The sequence below is a fragment of the Lagenorhynchus albirostris genome, chromosome 13 (assembly GCF_949774975.1).
Source record: "Lagenorhynchus albirostris chromosome 13, mLagAlb1.1, whole genome shotgun sequence".
Classification (NCBI taxonomy): Eukaryota; Metazoa; Chordata; class Mammalia; order Artiodactyla; family Delphinidae; genus Lagenorhynchus; species Lagenorhynchus albirostris.
In genome coordinates this window covers 11,905,083-11,926,105 of record NC_083107.1, presented here as the reverse complement: position 1 = coordinate 11,926,105, position 21,023 = coordinate 11,905,083, and the positions used below count along the sequence as shown (strand labels likewise).

The 21,023-nt window shown below is 41.5% G+C and overlaps 1 protein-coding gene across 2 annotated transcripts in view; it reads left to right on the top strand.

Annotated features, from left to right (window-relative positions):
• CKAP2L (cytoskeleton associated protein 2 like) overlaps positions 1 to 21,023 on the top strand; it is a 30,483-nt gene that overhangs the window by 6,985 nt on the left and 2,475 nt on the right. The window contains exons 4-8 of one of the 2 annotated variants that reach the window (XM_060168609.1): positions 3,108 to 4,354; positions 8,206 to 8,413; positions 13,453 to 13,608; positions 18,921 to 18,984; positions 20,716 to 20,905. In XM_060168609.1, the coding sequence (XP_060024592.1) occupies positions 3,108 to 4,354; positions 8,206 to 8,413; positions 13,453 to 13,608; positions 18,921 to 18,984; positions 20,716 to 20,905 (1,865 nt within the window). The remainder of the gene's footprint in view (positions 1 to 3,107; positions 4,355 to 8,205; positions 8,414 to 13,452; positions 13,609 to 18,920; positions 18,985 to 20,715; positions 20,906 to 21,023) is intronic. The other variant, XM_060168610.1, reaches the window with a different exon arrangement.

The window sequence follows — 21,023 nt, the reverse complement described above, 5'->3', positions numbered from 1 at the left end:
CTCCCAGCCCTACTACAGCCCTCATGTCTTCGTATCATAATTTTCTGTTAGCACTTCTCAGGGGCATGTGTCATCTTCTGTCATCTTTGTATCCCCTTGCAGTCTAGCACAGTGCCTAGTACAGATGCAGTAAATCTCTCCTTGATTTAAACCCTAGTCATATCCTTTGTGAATTTTCTCCCTTCTCTGGCTTCATATGTACAGAATGAAGTGACCAAATTCAGTTTGTGTCACTTGTTCCTTCTTGTACATTCTGTCTTTGTTTTTTTTTTTTAATCAGATCTATCTGACGTGAGTTGTCTGAGGCCAGGAGTCAGAGACTGAAGTTCTATCCCCAACCCTGCCTCTTAACACCCTGCCTGACCTTGGGCAGCTCACGTTCCCTCTCAGATGAAGGGGCTCAATTGAATGATCTCCAAAATCCCTTCCAGCTCGAATGGTGTATATTTGCCTATTGATTGCGGGCTATTCTGCTAGCCTCATGACTCTTCTAAGCCTAGTTTTTCTCTCAATGAAGTACTTGAAACTAACTGCATGACCAGTTCTACCACTTACAGTAAGTTAGCAAGGCCAGGCTGATCTAAAATAAAGATATAAAAACTGTACAAGAGAGAAAATATTTGCAAATCTTATATATGATAAAGATCTAGGACCCAGGATAAATAAAGCACTCTTACAACTCAACAATAAAAAGACAGCCCAATTTCTAAATGGACAAAGGATCTGAATAGAAATTTCTCCAAAGAAAGTATACAAATGGGAAATAAGGACATGAAAAGATGCTCAACATTAGGGAAATGCAAATAAAAATTACAGTGAGATACCACTTCACACCCACTAGGATGGTTATAATCAAAAAGACAGATAATATGTGTTGAGGAGGATGTGGAAAAATTAGAACCCCTATGCATTACTGGTGGGGATGTAAAATGGTGCAGTACCTTTGGAAAATAGTTTGACAGTTCCTCAGAAGTTTATCATAGAGCTACCATATGACCCGGCAATTCCACTCCTAGATATGTACCCAAGACAGTTGAAAACAGAGATACACACACACACACAAACACACAAAACTTATAGCAAATATTCATAGCAACATTATTCATAATAGCCAGAAGGTGGAAATGACCCAGATGTCCATCAATTGAATAGATAACCAAAATGTGATATAGCCATAAAATGGAATATTTATTCAGCCATAAAAAGAAGTGACGTGCCTGTGTGGGGGCAAGGAATATATGGGAAGTCTCTGTACTTCCACTCAATTTTGCTTTGAACTAAAACTGCTCTAAAAATGAAGTGCGTTTTTTTGGGTTTTTTTGGTTTTTTTTGTTTTTTGGGGTTTTTTTGTTTGTTTTTTTTTAGGTACGCAGGCCTCTCACTGTTGTGGCCTCTCCTGTTGCAGAGCACAGGCTCCGGACGCGCAGGCTCAGTGGCCATGGCTCACGGGCCCAGCCGCTCCACAGCACGTGGGATCCTCCCAGACCGGGGCACGAACCCGTGTCCCCTGCATCGGCAGGCGGACTCAACCACTGCGCCACCAGGGAAGCCCTAAAGTTTATTATTTAAAAAATAGAGTAATGAAGTGCTGATACATGCCACAACACAGGTGAATCTCAAAAACATTATGCTAAGTGGAAGAAGCCAGATTCGAAAGGCCACATATTATATGATTCCATTTATATGAAATGTCCAGAATAGGCAAATTTATAGAGACAGAAAATAGATTACTGGTTGTCCAGATCCGTGGGGAGGAGGAAATGGGGAGTGACTTCTAACAAATGTGGGATTTCTTTCTGCAATGATGAAAATGTTCTGGAATTAGTGGCGATGGTTGTACAGTCTTTTGAATATACTAAAACCCACTGAATTGTATGCTTTAAAATGGTGAATGGGGTACAAATTATATGTCGATTTTTTTTTAATATACAAAAAAGAACGAGTAAGGAATAGCACATAATTGGAAAGTTTATACCAACATCCCTGCCTCTTCAGTAAGCAGTAATGAGCAGTAATGGGGAGAGCCGAGGTTGATGTAAATGTTGGGGCTCAAGGAGTAACCCAGCTGTGGCCGCATGAGCACACCGTCTGTCTCTCTGCCTCCCGCCCCCAGCGCTCCCCTAGAGTACCCATGAGCAACAGTGCACATGCCCAGGCCATCCTAGGGTGGCCATCTCTTCGCCCTTAAGGACAAGTGGTTCTAGTTACAGACGTCCTTTACACGTTCACAAAGCTTACATAGTAATTATTCATCATATTATCAAACCAAAAATAGAGGACAGTAACTCTAGCACTGCCATATCTTTCCCTGGATAGTCTACAAATCTCTGCCAAATTCTCCTTTCTGAGTAACTGCGTTCAATGCAGACACTCCAGAATCCACAGTGGCCTGTCCCTGTTATTTACCATATTAATTCTAAACACCCCTCCCTAGTTTTAAAAGTTCTCTGCAACCTAGTCCTACCTTTCTTATCCAAAATTAAATCACATGACTGAAATATTTACTTGTTAATAATGTACAATCTAACCTTAAAACCCTTTCCTGACTTCACAAATATGACTGACTTTCTGCTGAGATGTTAGGTACTTATTCAGAACTGTTCCAGAGTATCTCAGGACTCCCAGCATATCCATACCACTGATCTCCAGGATGAGACAAAGTTTCTTGAGTGACACTCTGACCTTTACAAAGGCAGTGTTGTTTTAAGAAAATTAGTGTAGCAATGCAAAGTACTAGGAGGAATTTGGGAGGTACCCTAACATAAGTCTATTATGTATGTATCTTTCCAGAGTCCCTAGAATGACACTTCACTTGGATATAATGGGCATTCAGCAAGTACTTGTTTGATGGAGCCAAATTTATTTTTTTAAACAGCAATTTTTATGTGTTCACTGCATCTCTGCTGAATTCTATCAAGCTAAAAGATTCTAATGTATTTCTAATAGGAACTCCAGTTATAAAAATCATCTATTAGTGAGTCTTTTATTTTCTCAGGATTCAATTCTCTTAAATGAAATTATAAACAAAATAACTAGTTTTTTTATTTTAAAAACAGTGGACTGTTGTTATGAGTTTACTTTTTTTATATCTTTCTCTGTCTTTTTAGACTATTAGACCTAAAAAGGATGTTACCAACCATGTTGCTTTGCCTGTCAAAGCTACAAGACCCATCAGCATTAAACATCAGTCCAGACCTGCCAGTATCACAGGGTCCCAGAGGCCAAAGTTGGAGCCACCAAAACTTCTGGGCAAAAAAAGGCTCACTTCAGAATGTGTTTCTTCTAACCCAAACCGTAAGCCTTCCGGAAGTAGTCAACAACACCATGAATTTGGATCATCCACTACTGGAGAACTGTCAAGAAAAACCATGGGGTCACTTAATATACAGGAATTGAAAACTAACAAGCAGCAGGTAACACAACAAGGAACTGCTAAATGTACAGACTCTGTGGACAATACCCATGTTGAAAATGAATCCTTGGGTAGCTGTCTAAAAGAAATGAACAAAGAGAACTTGCCCCAAATCTTACCAGACTCTGAGAGGAAGCCAAATCCTGAATTAGGCACCGTAAGTAAGCCAAAAACTAATCAAACCAAGAGCAGTGTGGCTCCTACTAAAGAAGTCTTGGGCAAAAGGTCAGTGAACAGTGCTGTTCTGAAAGACAGAGCTAATAAACAATTTCTTGAAGAAACACAAATCAGGATTCCACCAGAGAAGTCTCAGCAACTCTCTAGAGGAACAGATCTTGCAAGACCAGGGGGAAAACCCCCAAAAACAGTTTCCTCTCACTTTGTCCAGACACTTAACAGGACTCAAGCATCAAAGAAAACAGTGGTTAAGGACATAAAGAATATAAAGGTTAATAGGGGTAAGTATGAAAGACCAAATGAAACTAAGTTACAGTCATGCACTGTTACTGAACAGAAAGTAAAACATAGCAAACCCAGCACATACCCCAAAGTGCTTCAGAGAGGATGTAACAACAGACATCCAAACACAAAGCAAGATCATAAACCCACGCGAGCTTGTTGTAGACGTCGGACATCATATGTACTGCAAAAATCAAAAGCCATAAGCCAAAGGCCTAATTTGACAGTTGGCAGCTTTAACTCAGTCATTCCAAGCACCCCTAGCATAAGAGCAAATGGAGCCAAAGGGAATAAATGCAACAACAGCTGTCAACAAAAAGCACGGACTTTGGACTCCAAGTTGAAAAGGGCTCTTCCCCAGAACTGTTTTCTAAACAAGACAGCTCCCAGAACTCAAGCTGGTGGCACAACCGTAAATGGAAGAGGACTCCCAAATGGGACCCAAACTAATCCAAGTAAGAAGACCACAGCAGAGGATCGAAGGTACTTTATTTTAATTCCAAAATTTTGCAAAGTAAGATGACTAGGCAAATTGACCATCAGGAGTGCTAAAGTCAGGAGATGGGTCATAAATAATGGCTCCTGAGTAATTTTTAGCTGTAACTCTGAAAAAAAAGACAAAGCAAATACGAAGACTTGATAGAGCTGGGTGGTACATACATGTGTTCAAATTGTTCTCTGTAATTTTTCTGTATGCTTGAAATAATTTATTTTTTAAAAAAGAAATTGAAACAGAACAGTTGGATAAGAAGTAGAGGTTGCAGAGGTAGACCATTCATGCAAGAAGTGCCCTGCAGGGACTGAATAGCAACAGAAGAGGCAGGGTAGGAGGAGCCAGAGTAGTGAGCTTACACCACTAGGAAGTGCGGACATGGTAGCCCCTTGTCAAGCCAACTAATGTGAAATCCGAAAAGTTATCAGAGAAGAAGGAGCAGGAAACTTCTATGAGTCTGAGCAGGCCAAGTTTTGGAAAGTACGCTAAGGCAGAGAGAAGTAATCAGTTCACATACAGAGTTCAGATGTTAGAAGTCAGGATCTCAGGCTGCTGGGAGTTAACATTAACATGTGTGATGCTTGAAACTGAGCCAAAGGATTTCATATACTTTCTGAACAGGACCAGCCATATTCTGATGATGTGGTGAACCTCCCAGGAGAAGCACCTCTGTACGCTGGATTGGAGTAGAAAATAAGGAGATTCCTGGCAAGGGCAAAAGGAACATGTAAAATTAGATGGTAGCTAAAAGGTATAGCAGAGTGAAGTGAGGGCAGGATTTATTCTCTGAATACAGCCCTGAACACCACTGACAAGCTCTCTGCCCTCCTGAAGAGACAGAAAATAACTTAATTCAGGGTGATGCTATTGAGAGAGGGAGGCTGGGATGACTTTAGATAGAAAGGTCAGGGGAGGTACTTTGAACAGTGACATCTGGACTGGGAAAAGGACAGTGACAGAGGGCTTCCCTGGTGGTGCAGTGGTTGAGAGTCCGCCTGCCGATGCAGGGGACACGGGTTCATGCCCCGGACCGGGAAGATCCCACATGCCACGGAGCGGCTGGGCCTGTGAGCCATGGCCACTGAGCCTGCACGTCCGGAGCCTGTGCTCCGCAGTGGGAGAGGCCACAACAGTGGGAGGCCTGCGTACCACAAAAAAAAAAAAAGGACAGTGACAGGAAGAAGGATGAGTCTTCTGAGCAAAAAGAAAACTGAATGCAAAGGCCTTGAGCTGGTGAATGAGGAGGTCAGGGTCCCTACCCTGGAGCTTTGCAGTGTAGACCAGATAACAGACGATGGATCCTAAGACAGATAACAGTTGGGCCAAGTTGATGACAAAAAATAGGAGGAGTCTGTGGAGAAGGATAGATCACTCTCTCATTCCTCGAGTGTTCCTTTAGCACCTACACTGGGAGATACAGTGATCAGCACACAGTCATAGTCTACTATTATGGAACATTTTTTCTGGTGTATATATGGAAAGTACTAGAATAATAAAGCCAGCTCCTAGGAATATGTTAGCTTTAGAAAAAGCAAGTTCCCTCCTCATTTATGATTAGAAGCAAGGCTAAGGAGATAAGAAGCATGCCGGGAACATAGGGGAACCACATGCCAGATGACTCAGCTTCTGTCAGGAAGCCGGTGAAGGTAAAGGGGAAGCAGTTAGGGCTAATATAAGCACTGTGTGGACTGTGCTGAGAAATCAAGGGAGAAACAAGAGAGTTAATAGTTACTGATTTTCTTGGGGGCTTCCCTGGTGGCGCAATGGTTAAGAATCCGCCTGCCAGTGCAGGGGACACGGGTTCAAGTCCTGGTCTGGGAAGATCCCACATGCCATGGAGCCGCTAAGCCCGTGCGCCACAACTACTGAGCCTGCACTCTAGAGCCCACGAGGCACAACTACTGAGCCCACATGCCATGACTACTGAAGCCCGCACACCTAGAGCCCCTGCTCTGCAACAAGAGAAGCCACCGCAGTGAGAAGCATGCGCACCGCAACGAAGAGTAGCCCCCGCTCGATGCAACTAGAGAAAGCCTGTGTGCAGCAGGGAAGACTCAATGCAGCCAAAAATAAATAAATAAATAAAATTTTTTTTTTTGATAGTTACTGATTTTCTGGAAAAAGCAAAGCTATAAGGACAGCAAAGCGATCAGTGACTGCTAGGAGCTGGCATGGGTGGCAAGGTTGACCACCGAGGAACACAGGGGCATTTTTGAGTGTGTTGTATCTTGATTGTAGTCACAGTCACATGATTTCATGCATTTGTCAAAACTCACAGAACTGTGTACCAAAAAAGGTGAATTTTACTGTAATTAAACACATGTTCTAAACACTATGCTAGGCACTGGGACATCCAAGGTTTCTGTCTTCATAGACCTTGGATTCTAGTGGAAAAGATAGAAAATCAACATGTTGATTAAGACAGCATAATTACAGAAAATTACCTCTTCAAGGAGTTATCATTTGAGCAGAGGACTGAAGACAGACAATACAAGACCCTGAGGGAGGAATGAGCTTGGGTTAAGTAACGGAAAAAATGCCAGAGCTCCTGGAAGGCAGTGAGTGAGGGGGAGAGTGGTGTAACATGAGGTTGTAGGCAGGAACCAACCTGCACTGCACCTCCAGCCACAGAGAACATTTTGAATTTTATTCCAAGAGCCATGGAAAGTACCTGGCCATGACTGGTTTACTTTATAAAGATCACTAGCTGCTGTGCACAGGATGAATTTGAGAAGGGTTAGAGTGGAAGGAAGGAGATGAGTTAGGAGGCTGCTGCAGCATTTCAGGCAGAAGGTGACAGTGATCTGGACAAGAATGGTGGTAGTGGAGATAGAATCAATACTGATTATATGATGGTGTGTTGGACGTGGGGAAAAGAAAGGACTACTCAAGACAACTCCTCGTTTTAGGCCCTAGCAGCTGGGTAGATTGGGGCACTGTTTACCAATGTAGGGAAGGCTGTTTGGGAAAAGATTTGGAGATGAAAATCGAGAGCTTCGTTTTGAACAATATTAAATTTTAAATGCCTGCCAGACATCAGATAAAAGTTGTCTGTTAGGCACTGGAGTTTACACAGTTTGGGACCCTAGAGAGTGATCTGCGCTGAAATGTACGTTTGTGAGTCATAAACATGTAGTTGTAATTTAAAGAAACTGAAGAGCCTACATTCAGATGCTTGGGCCTACATGTCTTGGTGACTCCTTCAGCAGTAGTCTATGGACTGCCTAGGAGCAGGAGTGGAGAGTGAACAGTGTGGGGAGAGCGAGGATTAGGACGTGGCACCATCAGAGACTAGCTACTTAAGAAAAGAGCCCTGAAATTATTGATCTCATTAGGGGAAGAGGGGGTCATGTGTGGTAGGAGAGGGCTAAGGAACTGGGCAAAGTGGGTCACTTTGAGTGGCCACAACCCTACTGAGGGCAGAATACAGGTTTGGTGAGTCTGGTTGAGTGGCAGATACAAAGCTCATGATAAGAGAAATGGAGTGCTGAGTTAATGATCTCAGAGATGGAGGGATGTCTTAGGACAGCAATTTGTCAGGAGTAGCATACAGGTAAAAATTTTCAGAGAAAAATATTGAAAAATAAACAGGAAATTAAGGAGTTTGAAGATTGAGATGCTAACCACCTGTTGTAATCCAACTAATCTGTCTGGCATCTGCCTTCTGAAGGGTGGGGGCAACCAGTGCTTCCAATACCAATTGGTAAATTATTTTTAAAACATTCTCCTGACTTTCTAGTTGAAGGTGTTCAGTGATAATCTATGCATGTCATACTTTAGAAGCTTAACTGTGTACCAAAAAAGACCCCTAAAACCATCCCCCTTTTTAATTGTATAACAGGAAACAGTTGGAAGAATGGCAGAAATCTAAGGGGAGGATCTATAAACGGCCTCCTATGGAACTTAAAACAAAAAGAAAAATAATAGAGGAAATGAATATTTCATTCTGGAAGAGTATGGAAAAAGAAGAGGAAGAAAAGAAAGCACAACTTGAACTATCCAGTAAAATTAACAACACTCTGACAGAATGTCTGCAGCTCATTGAAGGGGTGAGTGAGAACAATAAGCTCCCAAAGCTTTGCTGAATCTTAGAGTTTTTTAAACATTTTTGTTAAATATAGTGTAGGGGAGATAACCTCTGTCTAAGCAGAAATTTAGCTCCTCCTTTTAATAGAGAGGAAGGGTAGTAATAATAAAAAACCTGTACTTAAATAATGACTCTTGTATGCCAGGTACTGTTCTAAGCACTTTACTTATATTATTTCATACAATTACATAATGACTATTACGATATTCACTTTACAAATGAAGCGGAGGCACAGAGAAGTTGGGAAATTAACCCAAGTAGCCTGGCTCCAGAGGGATTCAAAAGGAACTCTGCCTTCTTCATGTATTGAGGTCCAAAGAGTAAACATTTGACATTTAGATATGAAGCTAAAGTCAAAAGGCAAGGCCTCATGTAGAATTAGATTATCCTGAGGTCTCTAGGTAGCTATGAATGGCATCCAAATTGTATCTTGGATTTTGCAGTTAAGGGTAAAGTAAATGGTAAGCAAAGGGTATGATCCTTAGGATATTCCTTGAAGGAAAAATATATTAATAAAAAATAACTGGATAGACTTCTATACTAAGGTCCTTGCCTGAAGCAAACTCAGTTCTGTCGTTTGACTGGTAGTATTGTATATCAGCAAAAAAACGGAAACCTTCAAATTAGGTCTACTCTGGGCAGTTTTTTCATTAGATTCAGTTAAACGTTAACTACTTCTCTTTTGTGGAATTAAACTTCAGTTCTTTGTTTGTTCTTTCTCTTGTTTCCATCGCATTAAAAAAATACCTGAATACATTTTTATTATTAAAAGCATTTCAGATAATACAGGTAAATTACTCCCAGCACTTGCGCAGGTGCACGCACACACACAAGGTACGCACCCCAGGCTTCTCCCTGGAGGTGACCACTACTGCCCATTATCCTTCCAGACAGTTTTTATGCATTTGCTTAACAGTATAGGTATGTAGAGAAACGAAGTATATGGTTTTGTGAGTTGCAGTTATTTCAGATTTTTATGTGTGTTCTTTGGTTGTCTTTTCTTGTGTTTTCCTAGTATCAGTATTATGCTGGCTTTGTCAAATGAGTTGAGTATTTTCCTTTTTTCCTGTACCCTGAAAATACTTTATTTGCAATTGAGATTCATTAGAATTATTTTGTTCTTTGAAGGTTTGGTAAGAACTTACCTCTAAAATCATCTGGACTTTGGGGGATAATTTTCTGTTTTTTCAATTTTTTCCATGGTCATTGGTCTATTTAGGTTTTGTATTTCTTGAACCAATTTTAGTAATTCTGTGCCTTTTATTTAAATCAGACTTGCTAAAGATTTCTCTATTCATCTTTTCAAAAGGCCACCTTTTGGGTCTTATTTTTTTCTCTTGCATCAGTGTCTGCATCTATTTTTATGTTTATTTTTCTTTTCTAGCTTTTTTAGTTGAAAGCTTAGAGCATTTATGTCAGTCTTTCTTATTTTATTAAAAATATTTTTTAGTGCTGTCAATTTGCCTCTGATTTTAGCTTTGGTCATATCCTTCATGTTTGACTAGGTAATGTTTTGTATCAGAGTCAAGTCAGAAAAACAGAAACACAAGGTATCTCAATAGAAAGAATGGAATATGAAGGTTGGTTTCACAGTGTCTAAGGTGAGTGTCCTTGAAGCAGACCCTTCAAGGAAGAAAGGGGAACAAAGAGAGGTTGGGGATATCAGAACCTAGCAGCTAGGAGAGACAAACCCTGGTGGAAGTGGGACTCCAACTCTAAGGAGGGCATACTGCTAGCAATGCTGGTGCCGCCGGAGCTGGAGGAGGGGCCCTGCAGGGCTGGGGTTCAGACCTTGAGAAAACGATGCTAGCTAGCCGGTTGGTGCTTTTGCCTCTGAAGGAGCACAGTGAGGCAGAGTCTGTGAATGCCAGGGTAAAAAGGTAGAGGCTGCAACCAACTGCTGCTGCCACAGCGAAGGACCATTGCCGGGGTGATGAAAGCAAATGGGAAAGAGGCAGTCCCCTCTCTTCTCCAGCCCTGCAACCTCCCTCTAGTGCCCCATACTGGCCGAGCCCATCAGAGAACTGCTGTCAAAGCAGAAAGTGATTTATAGAATTCCAGCACATTTACAGAATTCTGCACAACAAAGCAGAGGATAAAAGGTGGGTTTAGAGCTAAGAGATCATAGCCTAATAACTGACATGTTCTCATTTTCGTTTCTAGTTTGAGATTTCCATTTTGAGTTCTTCTTTAATCCAAAAGTTATCTTAGAAGAGTATCTTTTAACTCCCAGATATGTAGTTGGTTTTGTTGGTGTTGGGTTTTGGGGGGTTCTTTTTTTGTTTTTTCTGGGTGTCAATTTTTAATTATACTGCATTGTGGTTGGTGAATGTTGAAATTTTCTTTCTGGTCTTAATGTCTGATCAGTCTTGGTGAATGTTCCAAAAGTGTTTGAAAAGGATACGTATTCTCTGTTGAACAGAAAATTCTACATGGGTATCCATTGCTCTCTGAAAGAAATATGCCAGAGTCTGTCACTGGCACTGTGATTTGTGATTGATAATTTCATTTTGTATTTCTGTCAACATTTACTTTCTGCTTTTCAAAGTTACGTTGTTAGGTACTAAAGATTCATGACTTGCTTTGATTTTTCTTTTGTCTGATATTAATCTTGCCACACCTGCTTTGTTGTTCTTACAATTTGTTTAGTAAATTTTTTTCTATTCCTTTATTTTTAAAGGTATGTCTCGTGAATACATACAATTTAATTTCTCTAACCAAATCTGGAACTCCCTGCTTTTAAAAAAGTGCATTTAACCCATATACATCTGTTGTAGTAATTACGCATATGTTTAACTTTATCTCTGCCGTTTTATTTTGTAATTCAATTTACATGAATTATTTTTTGGTTTATTTTCCCTCATCTCTTTATCCAGTTTTCTTTATTTCATAACGAAAGCATATAAATTGAAATCACAAAAGAAAGTGGTAAGTGTGAGTTCAAACATGGTATGCAAGTTATATATTCTTCTCGTGGTTACTTTTGTTTCAAGTCTTCCACTTGAATTCTAGTTTGTTCACTAGTAACTTTATGTTTTTGAATGGTAAACTTTCTGAGTTGTTATGCTTGTAAAAATGTCATTATTTCACCCTCCTGCTGGATTCATAGTTTGGCTGGGGGAAATTTCTAAATTCACATGATCTTCCCTGGAAAATTTGAAGTTACTCTTTCATTTTCTTTCTTACATCTGGAATTGTTGATTTATTAAAGTCTCATGTCAATCTAATTCTCATCCCTGTATAGGTAATCCTTTTTTTCCCTTCTGGAAGGATTTAAGATTTTCCTTTTATCCCTTTTTTTTTTTTGTAACTGGCCATACCATGCAGCTTGCAGGCCCTTAGTTCCCCGACCAGGGATCGAACCCACGCCCCCTGCAGTGGAAGCATGGAGTCCTAACCACTGGACCACCAGGGAATTCCCTCCTTGGTTTTCTAAGTATGGGTCTTTTTTCATCCATCTTGCTTAGCTCTCTGAGGACCTTGCAGTCTGAACACTTGTTTCTTTGTTCAGTCCTTGGGAATTTTCTTCTACAACTGCTTTGAGTGTATGTTCTGCTTTGTTCTTTCTCTACTTTTTCTTCTAGAAATTCTATTACATGGATATTGGAATTCTGGAGTAATAGATGTATCCTCCAGAACTCTTAACTTTTCTTTTATACTCTTCATTTCTTTGTTCTGTTGCACTGGGTTCTGGAAGAATTCCACAGCCAAATTTTCAGCGCACTGATTTATTCTTCAGCAGGGTCCATGCCACTGTTCTGCCTTTCTATTGATTCTTTTTCACAGCATTCGTTCTAGTTTTATGATGGCAATATTCTCTTATCACTCTGAAGATATTGACTACAGGTTTGTTTGTTTTTTTAACATCTTTATTGCAGTATAATTGCTTTACAGTGGTGTGTTAGTTTCTGCTTTATAGCAAAGTGAATCAGCTATACATATACGTATATCCCCGTATCTCCTCGCTCTTGCATCTCCCTCCCACCCTCCCTATCCCACCCTCACCCTTAGGTAGTCACAAAGCACTGAGCTGATCTCCCTGTGCTATGCAGCTGCTTCCCACTAGCTATCTATTTTACACTTGGTAGTGTATATAAGTCCATGCCACTCTCTCACTTTGTCCCAGCTTACCCTCCCCCTCCCCGTGTCCCCAAGTCCATTCTCTACTTCTGCGTCTTTATTCCTGTCCTGACTACAGTACTCTTAAAATGTATTTCTCTTTGCTCCCTCAGCTGTTTGCTCCAGTTTTCATTCTTCTGGTTCTTGAGTTTTATGCCTCTTTCATGTAGTGTTGGTTTCTTCAAACATTAGTGATACTTGACTGTGAGCTTACCCTTGTGTCTTTCCCGTCTCAGGAGAAGTAGGAGGTGCTGCCTGGCTGAGTGTGCCAGGGCCTGGGTTTCTGGGCATGTGGCTCTTCATATTCCTCCTGGTCCAGGTCACTGCGCTGCTCTTGGTACAAGGCAGAAGGGAACCAAACCAGGGAAGCCATTTTGAAGTTCCTTTTTGTGGGATTTAACCCTCTTTATCTTTATATACACCTGTGTGGATCCCCAGCGCACACACATATACACCCATGACCCTTGCATACCTTTGCCATCCTTCATTCTTCTGTTAGGGTCAAGCGGAAATTCTGGTCACCATTCAGTGTTCACATTATTATGAATGTGTAAGAAATACATGAATGGCTGATTACTCCAGGGTTGGGTTTGGTTTGGTTTTGGTTTTGCATAAAAATGGAGAACATATTTCTTACTTTCAACTATGATAAATATTTTTCTATTTGGTCTCTTAATTTAAAATTTAATGATCAGTGTCAAAATTCATCAAAACATGCTATTTAAACGGGTGCATTTTATATAAACTACTTCAATAAAATTCAATTTTTTTAATTCCAAAAAATATTGATCAGACTGATTTCTGCATACCTTCTGTGATAAATATTAGGAGAGAATAACAGCAAGACAGTAATAATTACCTCCGGGTATTTCTCTTCTCCAGGGTGTACATTCTAATGAAATAGGCGCCATTTTGTCCAGTATTCCTGAGGCTGAAAAGTTTGCTCAGTTCTGGATCTGCAAAGCCAAGTTGTTGGCAAGTAAAGGCACCTTTGATGTCATTGGGCTATATGAAGAGGCCATTAGAAATGGGGCCAGAGTAAGTATCTACCTTGAGTGGGTGACTTCTTAAAACTTCTCTTTAATACGACTTCTCTGTTGTTTGCAAAATGGCGGCTATGTAATGTAATGTTGAAGCTTCTAATTCACTTCATAAAGTTATATGCAAAATATGAAGTACGATATGTCCTTTATGAACATTTTAATTAAAATATTTATTTTGTAGAATATAGTGTTACATGTAAACCAATAGAATCACTTTCTTGTCAAGCGAATATGTCTCACTTTACACTCACTGAAGAAATAAGCACTTGTGAAAAGTAATAGCATAGAAAATTATAATGTAACGTCAAATAGCCAATACTAAGAAAGTCATACCTCACCTAAAGAACCTAAAAATATATTAAACCCAACACATCAATGTCCATAAATCAAGAATTCAGGGCTATTTTATGAAATAACTTTTAATCCTAAAACCTAGTAAAACCACTGTCTATATATAATTTTTTTAAATAAATTTTTCTTTATTTTTGGCTGTGTTGGCTCTTCGTTGCTGCACGTGGGCTTTTCCCTAGTTGCGGCGAGCAGGGGCTACTCTTCGTTGCGGTGCGTGGGCTTCTCATTGCAGTGGTTTCTCTTGTTGCGGAGCACGGGCTCTAGGCACGCGGGCTTCAGTAGTTGTGGCTCGCAGACTCTAGAGCACAGGCTCTAGAGCACAGGCTCAGCAGTTGTGGTGCACGGGCTTAGTTGCTCCACGGCATGTGGGATCTTCCTGGGCCAGGGATCGAACCCGTGTCCCCTGCATTGGCAGGCAGATTCTTAACCACTGCACCACCAGGGAACCCTATATATAATTTTTTTAACACAGACTGCATTAAATAGTTTCATAACTCTTCCCTATAATATCACTTTCCATGTCATCATATATTCTACCATACCTTTTCCATGATTGTTCAGAATCAGACTTGTCCATGGACATAGTTTAAATAAATAATTTGATAAGGTCTGTTGCATAAGGCCTGATTCCCTCCCCTCCCATTTCCCACTTCCCAGAGCAAACTGAGTATTTTGTTACCTTGATAGTTTCAGATAACATGCTTATATTACTATTTCTTGATTTTTCTCTCTTTAGACATGATTTGTAGACATCCAACTATACAGGATGAGGATCTAACCTTCTTTCTCACACACACCCACACAGATCCCCAACGCACACACATAGACACCCCTATCACCCCTGCAGACTTTTACTGTCCTCCATATTTCCATGAGAGTCATATGGAAATTCTGGTCACTATTCAGTGTTCACATTGTTATTGACTATGTGAGAAATTTGCATTGAGCCATGTGGTATACACTGTGATTACTTTGCCTTTCAAGTATGGTTTCATGATTTTCCTGAAATTATTTTCTTGTTTTCCCTTTGCTTAGTTTTCTGAGTATTTATTATATAATTAATTCCCATACTCTTCTATAATTATCTAAATTTCTCCATACTTTCAAAACATTCGATATTCTGTTGATTTCTTTTTCTCAGAGACTTTTCTCCCAGACCCTTCTTAATCTGTTCCAGGCTCAACAGGTTGTTCTTTACCCCTGTCTTCATTGCCTGTCATTCTGGGATCTCCTTTCACCAAAACCCTCAGATTCCCGTTTCTTCCTGCATTGCCTGATTCTTCTCCAATACTTTTCTTCTCTCACCATTTTTTTTTTTGGTGGGTAGGGGGTTGTTCTCTATTGTTCATTAAATGCTTTACTCAGATGCCAGTGAAACTGGGCTGTTTCAATATAAGAGGTGGATTTTACAAAGCTTGTTAAAAACTCTGGACACAGATGAGGCTTTACCGTAGGGTGATTTGGCTGAGTCAGTTGACTGAAGAACCCTCAATATCAGTGTCTTCAGGTCTTCCTTCTAAGACTGGTTATATTCTCTGAAGAAGCCTCATCCAGTCTTCTTCCCAGGAACTAGAAGCCAGGCTACCAGGTGTTACGGGGGAGGAGAGAGCTGGGTGTCTCAACCTTCAGCGTGGAAACTTTCATTTATCCCTTTTTTCAGTAGGCACTCCCACCCTCAATCTTGCATGATATCCCCCAGAGACTTGGAGGATACATGCCCAGTGTCTTGTTTGGATGAAGGTGGGAGGGGCACAGTCACCGGGCTGCATGGAGTTTAGGGATGCAGGGTGGATTTGGAGGTCTGACCGTATTTATTTATTTACTTGCTTACTTCCCAAGCCACGCAACTTGCGAGATCTTCGTTCCCCAGCCAGGGATTGAACCAGGGCCATGGCCCTGAAAGCCGAGTCCTAACCACTGGACCACCAGGGAATTCCCAGGTCTGACTGCTTTTTGACAGATGCTCAAGAGCCCTCCTGATTTTGACCCCTCCATCCACTCCTCAGCCTTTCAGGGGCTCTGGGGTCGAATCAGGTTCTTTCTTAGCCACACTGCCAGCGTAGAATTTGGCTCTTTCAAGTTGGTCAAACTGCTTGCCTCTTCCTTCCACATTCGAGCTTCCAAAGTCTTATTGCTGTTTCTTCTATTCCCTGTGGTTACTGCCTCCTTTTTAGTCCCTTTAGTATAATTTCAGTAGAGTTTCAAGAGTGATTAAAAATAAATGTGTAAAAAAAAAAGAAATGTGTACTCAATGCATCATCTTTAGCTAGAAGCCTGTGAAAATATAAAATACACTTGATGAGTGTTTTATATAATTAAGACCTTTTGCAGTATATTCTGTACATTTATTCCCATTCTTAAGTTTACAGCCTTTTAGATTTTGTAAAAATGTATAGATAGCTTTGCTTTTATGCTCTGTTGTCAGTTTGTATCTGTTATTTACTTGATACAGAGTCCCAGGTCAGGAAGACCAGGCTCCAAATATTATGTTCCTATGAGAACGTACAATTCATTTATGATGTTCTGCTTCATGGCCTGGTTAACATGCTTTAAAAAGGATGGCTATCTCAGATAATTTTATCAGAAAATTACTATTCTATAATAGGTTTTTTTATTGTTTTTTATGTTATTTTACCAAATAAAAGAAGAAAGGGAAGGCTGGGGGGAAATTGCCCAGAATGCCAACTAAAGGTTATATTTAGATGATGGGATTATGGGTGGTTTTCCTTTGCAAATTTGACCTATTCAGTTTTCTGTAATAAGATATATGACTTTTGGGCTTCCTTGGTGGCGCAGTGGTTAAGAATCCGCCTGCCAATGCAGGGGACACAGTTCGAGCCGTGGTCCGGGAAGATCCCACATTCTGTGGAGCAACGAAGCCCGTGCGCCACAATTGCTGAGCCTGCGCTCTAGAGCCTGTGCGCCACAACTACTGAAGCCCGTGCACCTAGAGCCCATGCTCCGCAACAAGAGAAGCCACCGCAATGAGAAGCCCACACACCGCCATGAAGAGTAGCCCCTGCTTGCCACAAGTAGAGAAAGCCCATGCACAGCAACAAAGACCCAATGCAGCCAAAAATAAATAAATAAAATAAAAAAGATATATAGCTTTTATAATAAAAACAAAAATTCAGTTAAAACAACACTAAAAACATATGCCAAATTTTCTGTATGGCTCGCTTTACATCTTTGGATCAGAATCTTTATGTGGGAACACATCTTCAGTGGGATTATATAAGTCAGTAAGAAAATTGATTTAGAGAAATTTTATTATAGACAACTTTCCATAAATACATCTCTTCATTAAAGTCAAGCATGCCAAAAACAAGATGGCGGCGGCCACATGAGCAAACCCCCCACCCCACCCAGGTCTCCGCTGTCGTGGTCACTGCCACCACCCACGCCGCCAGCCCCTCCCGGCATTCCTCGCGCTCGCATATAGCGCGCCAGCCTCGCACCAACCAAAAAGTGTCACCTCGGAGCACGGGACCCACCACGCCGGAGAAGCCCAAGCCTACGTGTCGGAAGCCGGCACTCCCCCCAGTCGCGCACCTCGCTCTCGCCCTGCGTGGCACACGTCAGTGGCGCGAGGAGCAGTTGCTCCGCAAGATGCACGCTGCTTACCCGGCAATTAAGTAAAAAGGCCAAAGAGGCAGCTACCGCCAAGAAGCCGAGAGACTGGGAAGGGCACCGCGCGGGAAGACTCCTGATAAAGCCCTCCTGAAGCCAGTTTCTCGAATTCCCCACCAGTAGACCGTCTGAGGTGCCTTCTGCAGAAGAGGATGCTTCCGTCTACAGGAGTAAATCCCAATCCAACAGAACGATTATTTGCTGTCGCTCAGAGTTGCTGAACCCTTGATCCCCAGAAAGGACTTCCACACTACATCAATGCACTTACCCAAAGCAAAGAGTGTCTGAGCCCACTCCCCATGGTTGGTTCTTGTTAAGCCTTCTGAGTGTGTGAGCTACCTTTCCAATGAATGGATTTGACAGACTTTTCGTTTCTGAACTCGCCAGCAAGAAAGAATGGGGGCTTCCCTGGTGGCGCAGTGTTTGAGAGTCCACCTGCCAATGCAGGGGACGGGTTCGTGCCCCGGTCCGGGAGGATCCCGCGTGCCGCGGAGCGGCTGGGCCCGTGAGCCGTGGCCTCTGAGACTGCATGTCCAGAGCCTGTGCTCCGCAACGGGAGGGGCCACAGCAGTGAGAGGCCCGCGTACCGCAAAAAAAAAAAAAAAAAAAAAAAAAAGAAGGAATGGGTTAGTTTGCCCTCAGAGACTCTAACTATGTCATCCATAGAATGGACTTGTCCAGCCTGCTAAGGGTCAGCACCCCAAACACAGACTAGATTTAACTTTTGGACTACAGTATAGTATGCATCCACAAAATGGACTTGTCCGGCTTTTGCCATATCCAGACTTCTATGCCCAGGATGGACGTGAAGAGATTTCACATTGTCCACATACGTACTAGTCTTAGCCCTCTGAGAATGTGAGCCCCCGTGCAAAAATAAGAGGTACCTATTTACCTCTCAGAGTGTCGGAGGTCTGATCATATTTCACATTCATGACACATCGTCATGGTTGTTCTATGCAAAGCCTCTCATTTTATTTATTCTTTTATTCCTGTAGCCAACTATCATTCTCTTCCTCCCACAGTTAACTTTATTGAGTTTAATGTGTATCTCTTGGTGTGATTTCATATAAAATCTGCAATTTTGTGTAAAAAAAAAAAAGTCAAGCATGCCAGCATTTAACCAACATTTTCTTTGTTCCTTTATTTTTCCCATAAAGCTAAAACTGAAACCTTTTAAATGTTATTTATAGTTAGACAAGAGATAAAAAGGGAAATGTGTCTGTTATAAAAAGTCTATTTGATGTTGAACAACAGCGTAAGTTCCTTAGATCACTTTTTTCCATGAATATTTTTACTACTGTTCATGTATTTTCTTCCTTCCAGCCAATACAAGAGTTGCGGAAAGTTGTCCTTAATATTTTGCAAGACCCAGACAGAACCACAGAAGGTACTACTATTTTGTATTTAAATTCATTCCCTCCAGCCACTCAAGTAGAAGTCATTGAGGAACACATAGCGGGTAAAAAAAGAATTGTAAGTCCCCTGAAATGCCTCTTGCTTCTTGGTTTCCATGGCCTGCCCTTTTGGCCTTCATCATCAGCTGATTCATTTCTATTCTATTATTACAAGTAAATATACTGCTCAACACCAAACAAAGGTTTCCACCAGAGCAGCCTAGACTAGGGTGTATTGCTTCCCTGGAGAGAAGGTGAGAGGAGAAGGCAAGTGACTCTTTTTTTTTTTTTTTTTTTTTGCGGTACGCGGACCTCTCACTGTTGTGACCTCTCCCGTTGCGGAGCGCAGGCTCAGCAGCCATGGCTCACGGGCCCAGCCGCTCCGCGGCATGTGGGATCTTCCCGGACCGGGGCATGAACCCGCGTCCCCCGTATCGACAGGCGGACTCTCAACCACTGTGCCACCAGGGAAGCCCAGCAAGTGACTCTTTACCAGAAGAGACTGAGGCAAATGGGAGAGGTGCTTTGGTTTAAGTTACATGTTTCATCATAACAAGCCCACCAACACGTATACATCCAAATTCATGTTATACCTTTAAATCATACCCATCTCAGGAATCATTTCACTTAATTCACCATTACTGTCATTGGCCAGAACCTTTAGAGAATTCTTCTATGAAAAATGTGCCAAATACAGTGAGTGACACGTTAATTATAATATTTGTTATATGAATGGGGGAAAAAAAGCTACCTTGAGAAAATAAAATGGATTATTTTTATAATCTTAGAAGGTGACAAATCTTTTTCAAGTGTAGGTTTAGGGAATTGCCTGGCGGTCCAGTGGGTAAGACTCTGTGCTCTCACTGCCAAGGGCCTGGGTTCAATCCCTGGTCGGAGAACTAAGATCCCATGCGTGCCACGCAGCCAAAAAAAAACAAAGGGGTAGATTGACCTTTGGGGAACAATCACGTCATGAGGAATTACAGCCAACTAACCCATTACTTTTGGGAATAAGGTTGTAGAGTACCTATACTCAGTGGTCCTCTTGCTGAGAATGATGCTACAATTCAGGTATTTGTTTATAATGTGTGGCAGTGTTCTTCAAAGGGATAAAAAGAGGAGACAGGAATCCATGCCTTTCCCACCTCTTGGCCCCTGTTGGCCTCTCTTGGGGTCTCAGCCTCCAGCCACAGTATCTGTCTGTCTCAGCCTGATTTCCTTCCCTTAATTTTGGTTGTTATGGTTGGGCTATCATGCAAATTGTGTCAACACAAGACATTTTTTCACCTACTGTCCAAGGTGATAGCCATATGGTCACACCTGGGTAGGGAGGGATCAGAAGGTCAAGTGAATTAACTCTAATGAGTCAGGAAAATTGAACCAAGGTGTGATGTAAGGGTAAGAAGAGGCCAATGATTAGTCACTAAGGGAGCTCCCTCGAGAGTGAATAAGAGATTGGGGATGTGTTCACAATGTTGAAAGGGTAGCCGGGATCCATTCTCACAGGCCCCAAGGCTGCCTGGAGGGCTGGTTAGGAGGATGGCCTGATGTAGCAGGAAAAACTAGTTGTAGGTCCCACTCCAAATCAATTACTCTTTATTGAGTATATGGAATCCGTAAGGATCACTGAGAAATCATTGTAGATAACTGCTGTTTCATTTTATTGGTTTTTTAGCTTCAGTATTAAATTGCTAAATCTTTTCTTTTTGACCTTGTATACACAGGAATTACCTCTGACTCTTTAGCTGCTGAAACTAATATAACATCAATAGAAATGCTGGCCAAGAAGATGGAGTCTGGGACGTCTTGTCTTTCTCCAAAAGAGAGGGAACAGGTTTCAGCAACACCCCAAATCACCAAGTCAGAACAGGATAATCATCCTGGTATCAAATTACAGATCGCCCCGATCCCTAGGTAAGCAAACTCTAAAGCAGGCTTGTGTTCACAGGTCTAATTCAAGTCCAATTCTCAATTTCTCCTCCCCAGATCCAGGATACCATCAGATTAGTGATACCTTCTGCCTCATACGAGG